The sequence below is a fragment of the Melozone crissalis genome, unplaced genomic scaffold, assembly GCF_028551555.1.
Source record: "Melozone crissalis strain CALT ecotype California unplaced genomic scaffold, PUWL_Pcris_2 ptg000018l_1, whole genome shotgun sequence".
NCBI classification, from domain to species: domain Eukaryota; kingdom Metazoa; phylum Chordata; class Aves; order Passeriformes; family Passerellidae; genus Melozone; species Melozone crissalis.
The window spans coordinates 45,937,025-45,945,465 of record NW_026535796.1 but is presented as its reverse complement, the minus strand read 5'-3'; the positions used below and the strand labels follow the sequence as shown (position 1 = coordinate 45,945,465).

Below are 8,441 nucleotides of genomic sequence, written 5' to 3'. Positions count from 1 at the left end.
AAAACAGTATGGAGAGGGCAGACAGCAGAATTCTGTTTCAGTAAACAGCAAGCTCTGACCAAAACAAGTATGTGAGGCAGGCTGAGATAGCAATTTTTCTTCCCAGTCCAGGCTTGTACTATGGAACCCTTTATCACAGAAAAATACTGGAGCTGATCAAAGTCACTGCTTTCATAGGAGCATCTGGGGAGGAAGGAACGCCCAAGATTTCTGTTTTCAGATTAGAAAGCTGTGTACCCACATTCTTCATACATGCCTTTAAATACTTGACTTCAGCCACTGTCAGAGAGGACAGCTGTGCTGAGAGGATGGTCAGAAAGGTAGAAATGCTGAGCCAGCAAATTCAGGATCAGAAAAAGCAAGCAAATGCTCAAACCATTACAGCAACCCAAGCAAATAGCAGGAACTCTCAGCTTTCCTGATTTAGTAATGGTTGGTCACATGTGAGAGTCTCAAATAATACTGTAACTCCTTGTGTAAGCATTTAATAGCCTCCTCTTGGGTTACTGAGACATAAATCTGGAGACATATTTCACCATAAATGCAGTTTGAGAAAGAGGAAGCTCTGTGGTCAATAGGACAAGAAAGTTTAGCTCAGGATGCTCCAGCTTCTCAATGCATTGTAGCAGGTTACTTCAAGTCAGACCCAGCCCATTGCAATTAATTAATGCAATGGCCTGAACTGTCACAGCAGATGTCAGGTTTTGTGTATTACTGCACTACAGACTTGCACTCCAAGGTTCCTGTTACTGCAGGTTAGCTTGAAGAGCAATTCATAGTTATTCTCTGAAAAGATCATGGGTACAAGTTTTCCAGACAGAAATCATCACTAAGAATTAGATTAGCAGAAATACATGGTCAAAAGTTTTGCTGTATATTTTATTTAATATAACATAATCCATCAAATATCACATCTACCAATAACCCTCTAAAAACCTCATTCAATCTTCCTTCAAAGAAATCTCTCTGGCTTATCAGCTTCCCACTGCACCATCACCTTTCCAGCCAACTTGACACAAATCCATCTGCTAACCTACCCTGATTACAAAAGTACAGGAGAGCACTACATAGAAGACTGACACTTACTACAGCATTAACCAGTGAAAATAGATTTGTTCACTCAGTGCAGAGAACTGCAACACCACGCTCATAGAAGCTGCGGGGATCTTCCTTGGTGGCAATTTCAAAGTCAACGGTGAAAATCAGATCAGCACGAGTGAAGTTCAGATAAACTGGTAAAGTAACCTGGGGAAAAACAAGAACATAGAGTTCTGTAAGACAGCTGAAGGGTGTCACAGGTTTCTCTAACACTGTATGATACCAATGAGATGGGAATTCAGTTTCAGATAACTCAGTACTCAAAATATGAGGAAAAACCCCAAGACTTAATAAATTCACAGATGCTGCTATAGATATAAATTTGAGTTTTGTCTTGAACAGCATTTTTAGATGTCTCTCCTTTTTATCTGTCTACAAAGGAAAAACACAGTGAGCACTAGGTCTGTTTGCTGCTAGCCCTGAAATCAGATGGCAACTGACAAGAAGAGTAATTAGAGAACACTAATTTGATTTGTTGTGCCCTGTACAAGTATCCCTAAAGCCTTAGGAAAGAATTGCTAGGGGTATCTTCTAAATGTTTCCATCAATACTTACAACATTTGCTTTTTTATCAGCGTTTGTCTGCTTGATCCAGCGGAGCTGTGTAATGGGCAGGACAGTTGAAATAGCATTCGAAAGCGACAGCTTGTTGTTACTGCACGTAGCTCCCTGGAGCTTCAGGCCTGCAAATTGCAACGCAGTTTAGAGTTTGAAGAGCTTTCATACATCCAAAGGCTGTCGTCTCCTGCATCATTTAATGGCTAAGTCCACTAAATGAGAAGTATTTCATAATGCAAAATGAAGAGGTTGTAGGTGATACACTATGCAATACCACTTCAATATATACTGATCCTGGTCTTGAGATTTATTAGCATTGGAAATACTTCCCTAATAACTAATATCAAATTAATCTGAAAATACTTTCAGAAAGCATGTATTAACTTTTGCAACAACAGCATCTTTTTCATTTGACATAGCCCATTTAATAAAGAAGCTTCTGAAAACATTTCAGAGGAAGCTCCCTTCCTTCAGCTCAGTTTACCTGTGACTCCAAAGCTGCAGGCATCCAGGACTGCGTTCTGGGTAGTTGTAACATTGACCTCGAGACAGAGCTCTTCAAGGGACCAACTGTTTGCCTGGGCAACATACTGTCTTGTAGCAGTAATATATGCCTCTGGTACAAACAGGCCACCCAGGCACACATGGATGTTCTGTTTAAGGGGAGAAAATATAGGGAAAAAAGTATTTCAGCTGCAGTATTAATTAATGACTATTATAAATACTTAGAGCAATCTATTTACATTAAAATGTTCCTGCTACTACTGGAACACAGTGTAACTGCTAAGATGCTTTTTGCTCCAAGGCTTTGTCTCCCACTGTCCCACAATACCAATGCTCCCTCTGATCTCTGTGCACAGTTACCCTGCTAAGCCTCATCATGCTGTGATCAGGAGATGCTCAGCAGTATTTACAGACATTTCAGAGAACACTGACTCAAGATCATTGACGGAGGGGCTATTTAGAAGCCCTGATGTGAAGACTCCAGAAAGCAGTTACCCAGCTCCACCAATAACCCTGAGAAGTCAGCACAAAGTACCTTCAGTTCTTTTGCTCCACCAGATGCAGCTGCCTGGGAAATATTCTGGAGCTGTTTAATGCGCTCACTGAAGTCAGACACCCACTGGATAACAGTCATACCAGCTGGCACTGTGTAATGAGACCAGCTACGAGGCAAAATACCTACAAAGATGTGACTAGAATTAAGTTTTGTTCATATACAGATTGAAATTACACACTACATTAAAACTTTCAAGACTTGGACTGGAATATCAGCCTCTATTTTAAAAGGCCCTTCAGTAAGTGAAAACACTTTCAAAGATTACAGAGCAAATGGCCTCCAGGTCTACACTGTATTTAAAATGCCACCCACTTACAGACACCCTTCAAGTGCAGCTGCAGTTACACATAGCTATTTACTGCAAGACCTGATCTTCAGCTCTGCATGAAGATTTGAGTTCTTTAGAAAAAGCTGAAGAGGTTGAGTATCTGCGTTTCAGAAAATGTTTTTGTTCAAATCACCATGTATTACAACATGCAGCATTGTCTGTGAAAATTCCACATGTACAATCTTTAAATAGAAATTTAAAGAGCTTGAATATTTTATAGGATCAATACTGCTCATATGGTGGTATAAATAGCTTTGTTATGTCACAAGTCAGAAACTGAGAACATAGTAAGATTTCAGCCTAGAAATTAAGCTGCTAATATAAATTGTACAAAAAAGCCTAATATATTAAAGCTGGACTATTATTATTATTATCACCTAATTATTAGGCTATTATCAACCTCAGCTTGGAATCTCATATCAAGCCAATGGGAATTTAATGCTCAAATTTAAGTATTACTTGTCTCAAATGACAAAATCTATCCACATTTTTCTACCATTTTTGGTTTTTTTTAAGCTGCTGACCACAGCAGCCTCTTACAGAGCACAAGGAGCAAAGAGAGCCCTGGAGGTGCTGGTTTGAACTGCCATACCTTTCACCAGCTCATTTATCAGTGTACGCAAATAGTTGGTTTGTTTCTTTTTCCCTTCACACACTTGAACCACGTCTGCCAGGTCCTGGCGAACATCCTGGAGCAGCTTAGCTCCCATTTTCACCTCTCTCTCAAAGAACCGGAACAGAGGATCCTGATGGTCAAAACATTCAAAGTAAGATGCAGATCAAAGGTCTTGCTGGAAAACTGCTATGAAAAACAACCCCCAAATTCTGAGTGGATGGAGCAGTAACACTCTGACTACAAGCACTGCGGTGCAGAAAGTGATTACAGAAGCTATTTTACAACCAACAATCTCCTCTCCCTTGGAGAAGCAAGAAAGTAGAAGTCACAGTTGAACAATTAATGCAGACTGCCTGGCTAGACTGTTTGCCATTCCATTTCTTCAACTGTTACCCAAAAGACATAAACCAGGTTTTTGGAGCATTTCAAGAAACCAAGCAGGTCATTACATGGTTATGGCACTCAAAATCAGCATTGACAAAGGTTCCATTGACCCCTCAGCAATGTAGTTGGTACTTCCAAATCACAATGCACCTGAACTTGTGCTTTTCCTATGCCCCCATGAAATAAAACATAGTCCTTACTTTAATGTTTTCCACAGTCCGCTTCAGATGGTTTAGAGTTTGTGGGATAAGGTGAAGCCAGTTAGAGGCTGTGGTATGCAGTGTTCTCATCCAGGCTGGGCGTCCATCTGATGTAGAATCAGTTCTTGTCTTCTTCTCAGTTTCTGCATAAGCCAGATCATCCTCATCCTCCAGCATCTGCATCTTCAGCATTTTACTGATCATATCTATGCCTAAAACAGAAGATTTGCTGTTAGAGAAGCAGTGGCATCAAGGTTACCATATCCCACTATAGGTAAGAACCAGGACTTTCCATTATTCCTAGTCTAGACCTAAGATTCAGAACTGCCCAGCTGTAGGTGACTCTAGAAGCTTACAACAAAGCTTTCCGGAATCAAGACAGGAGCTTGCCATCTGGAGGACTAAATGTAACTGGCCTTTTTTGACTCACAGGCTCCTGGTCAGTTTTTGGATTACTCCAAAACCAATTATGTTGAGGGAGAAGGAGAAAGCTATTGACTCTTTAGCAAAACTTGTATTTCTCTTCTGCTTTTTAGTTAAAATGGTGGCCTGGTAATCTATGCAAGACATTGCTAAGTTCTAGATTTACCTTGTGTGGTGAGAAGAACTTTCTCTGCATTATTTGGCAGTCCCAGCCATGATGGTGTTTGTGTATCTGGGAGCATCTCAACCCACTGGACAAACTCTTCACGCCTGCAATGCAGAGTTTTAATATCCATTAAAGGGTTTCCTCTGCTAGAATGCCAAGGTAATGCTTTGCCTGAGACAGATGTTCACACAGCACAGAAATACAGGTTATAGGCTTGGTATTTTTTCCCTTTGTGTACAGTTTTCTAATTAAAAAAAAAGTCGTACTTAAGAGATCAGGATAAGGAAAAAATGATACCTGATTCCATCTGGCATCTGAATATCTTTGTGTCCATCAACCTTGCAAGCCAGTTTGAATTCACTGTCAAAACTTAAGGTGGTGAACAGACGTTCCAAGAACGTGTTTAACAGACGCTGATCAAATTCGTTATCGATACGCCCTCCATAGATAGACTGGGCCATCAGTGTCTTCAGTGCAGACCAGGGGATCTTATCAGGGGAAATGTTCTGGCGACCCTATAATCAGCAGGAAACAATTGTTGAATCACCAACAGGTTTTTTGTGCCTACTCATTTAACTTCCTTAATTTTTCCAGAACAGACTGTTTCAGTGAAGATCCTAAGTAATGTGTTACCTGTGCTTAAGCACACAACACTACTTGCCTTTGCTGTATCATCCAGCCAGGTATCCACTGTGTCACAGGCAGACCTCAGGTCAGACTCTCCAAACTCGTACTTCTTGGACCAGCCCAAGGGAGCGTAGCGCAGGCGCTCTTGGATGATGGCATGGAACCAGGCAAGGAGGAAATACAAACGAGCACGCTCATTTGGAGACTAGAAGTGGGGAGGAAAAAACCAACACAAAACCAAATAACTGTCACTCAAGTGAACTGACAAAACCAAAGCCTGCTAAAAGACTAGAAAGTATCAGATTTAATGCTAGATCGCCACTGAAACTGAATACATTCTACCAACAGAAAAAGCAACTACTACTTTGCTTGGGTGAGGAGAGAAAAAACACTTCAAGTACATCTTAATATCTCAGGTTTTATCATCTAAGGTAAGATCTCAACAAACACGTTCTTCAATTAGTTTCATCAAGACAAATCACAGCCTCACCTTGCACATCCTAGAAACTGGAATGCTGCTGAAGGTCCTCAGCATGTTTGCCTTTACACCAGGAGGAGGCTCAAACACAAAGATCCGGCCGGCACGTAACAAATTCACTGGCACCTAGACAAGATCAATAAGCTCAAATCCAGCTGCTTTAGCCTTCACTAAATTAAATCCCAGCAGAGATTGCATTAGCTTCAAAACCTCATGGTGAGCACATGAAGTACTGCCTTTTTTTTGGTGATTAGGGGAATCAGCAAAAGGAACAGTATCAAGTTTACAGCTACAGTTCATTCATCAGAAAGCAAGGATAGTAACTGCCCTGACAGGTGTGTTTTCCTTCTTTACTGCAGATGGCAGTCATGAGAGAACCTTCCCTGGGGAGCACTCTTAGCTCTGCAAGCCAGTTACTCTGCAAGATAACCAAATTTTAAAATCACCATTACCTTTGGATTAATCTCCATGGTAAGGAAGAGCCTGAAGCACGCATGGGGTTGCAGGGAATGCAGTTTCTTTTCTAGCTGCATGAGCCAGCCAGGAGCCAGGTGAACGTTTTTCAGCATTACCCATCTGTGAATTTTTGAAACAGAATAAGTGCTTTTTAGTGAACAGCTTATGGATCCTGGCTGTGATCATCACAAAGAGCAACAGAATGTATCAAAGCTACAGATTTTTCTCCCTCTTTTAAACTTGCCTTCTACAAAGAATCAGTTACTATGTACTGTAAATGAGTTAACTTTCTTGTTTTGCAGGTACAACCTACTTCTCCTGAAAATATTTAAACAGATGTGCTTGCTATTACAAACTTAAATTCAAAAGATAGTCCTACTCTTTTGTTTTACTCACAGTTTTATCTCTTTAACCAATAAACTTCCCCCTTTTACCTTTCTACTAGGCAGTATTCTAGCTGAAAACAAAATAGAACTTACCTTCCAGATTTCACTGCTGTGTTTATTGCTTTATCTGCTTGGTTAAACCCTTCGGCAGAACCTGAAAGACAGAAGGGTTGCTAAATCTCTTCCTGCTAACAATTTCATTTATGCTTAGATGTTGAAATAAGGTATGCTCTTACCAATAGCAATAGAAGTAATCTGTGTATTCTGCTCAGCTGCAAGGTCTTCAACATGACCACTGGCATCATAACCAGGCACTGAACACATCAGCACAGGGGTATTTGGTTTCACCTGTGCTCCAAGAAGTTGAAAAGGATATGAATCAATCACTAGATAAATATGAGAGTGCAGTATGCTCAGTATTTATTCCCTCTGTACAACTAAAACTATTATGTTACTGTTCGTTTTCCTTTAAAAAAACAATCCACTCAGAGAAGAGAAAGTGGAAGAAATGTTCATTGTGGAACTCATGCAAGGTGGCCCTAAGCATTTCAAATCCAAGCAGTTTACCTCTGTATCCACAATGTGTGTCAGATCCAAAGGCTGCTCCATGATGGACATGAAAGACTCTCCAAGATTTGTGGAAACAAAGGTGTGTGCCATGGCCAACAAACGATCCGGACGGAAGGCCTGGATCAGAAGCAAGCGATGGATGGCCTGTCCAATGGGAGCTGGAAACAGGAGACAGGATTAGATGGACCCTCCTCTCTTTAATTCTCCATTCAATCTCTCCCCATCTTGTTCTGAAGACTACATATTTAGAAAGTTAATTATCCTTTTGGAAGATCTGATGCAACTTTTTAATTAAATACTTATATTCTGTTTTCAATTTGACGACTGAAAAAACAATTAACAGCTTCAGCTGGTTTTCAAAATCTACAGGTTAAAATTATTGACATGAGTGATTTTAATTTCCAGGGACAGCAGATCTTTTCACATCTTCTCACTCACAAAATGCTTGACTAGCATGGATAGTGTAGATAACCTAGAGCTGCTTCAGTTAATGCTCCAGCAGCTTCAATAAGCAGCCAGTAAAGAAGAGCATAGAATCCCTAATTTATAAAGTGACAGAAATGAGCATGGAATGATCCAAGACAGCAACACTTGCTGAAGTAGTTACCTTACAGATAGCAGAGGAACTGAAGGGCAACAGTTACCCTCAAGTTCTCACTCTTGAAAAATTAGCACTGACAACTATTGTAGCAAGAAGTAACTTCATGCTTAGGTACAACTGCAGGTCTACTAGACCAGCCCTGTCCTCAGAAGATCTGTGTCTTGGAGCTTTTTAGAGTATTGAGACATCTCCAGATTGGCAATGACCAAGGTTAATCCAAACTATTATGTAATCTAATGAGATTGCAGAATTACGTTTCATCCTCAGTGGAAGACCAGATCACAGGTTAAGGTGAAGCAACAAAGGGTTGTAACTACTGCTTAGAACAGTTTGGTTTAAAAAAAAATCCAGTGAAAACAAACAAACCTCCCAAAAACCCCAAAACAACCAGAACCAAACCCACTAGACTTGAGGTTCTTATACAATCCCAACTTAATGATTTTTCTCAACCATTAAGGTCCAAAATTAAATTCTAGTTTAGAATTGCTTT

The 8,441-nt window shown here is 40.3% G+C and overlaps 1 protein-coding gene across 1 annotated transcript in view; it reads right to left on the bottom strand.

The window, feature by feature from the left end:
• Positions 1–862: 862 nt before the first annotated feature.
• Positions 863–8,441, bottom strand: part of DYNC1H1 (dynein cytoplasmic 1 heavy chain 1) — a 44,818-nt gene continuing 37,239 nt past the window's right edge. The window contains exons 65-78 of the mRNA XM_054276390.1: positions 7,348–7,508; positions 7,017–7,128; positions 6,874–6,934; positions 6,391–6,514; positions 5,951–6,064; positions 5,495–5,665; positions 5,131–5,348; positions 4,834–4,937; positions 4,245–4,456; positions 3,637–3,790; positions 2,696–2,838; positions 2,141–2,309; positions 1,654–1,781; positions 863–1,245 (exon numbers count right to left, since the gene is read on the bottom strand). Coding sequence (XP_054132365.1) covers positions 1,117–1,245; positions 1,654–1,781; positions 2,141–2,309; positions 2,696–2,838; positions 3,637–3,790; positions 4,245–4,456; positions 4,834–4,937; positions 5,131–5,348; positions 5,495–5,665; positions 5,951–6,064; positions 6,391–6,514; positions 6,874–6,934; positions 7,017–7,128; positions 7,348–7,508 — 2,000 coding nt within the window. The 3' untranslated portion in view covers positions 863–1,116. The remainder of the gene's footprint in view (positions 1,246–1,653; positions 1,782–2,140; positions 2,310–2,695; positions 2,839–3,636; positions 3,791–4,244; positions 4,457–4,833; positions 4,938–5,130; positions 5,349–5,494; positions 5,666–5,950; positions 6,065–6,390; positions 6,515–6,873; positions 6,935–7,016; positions 7,129–7,347; positions 7,509–8,441) is intronic.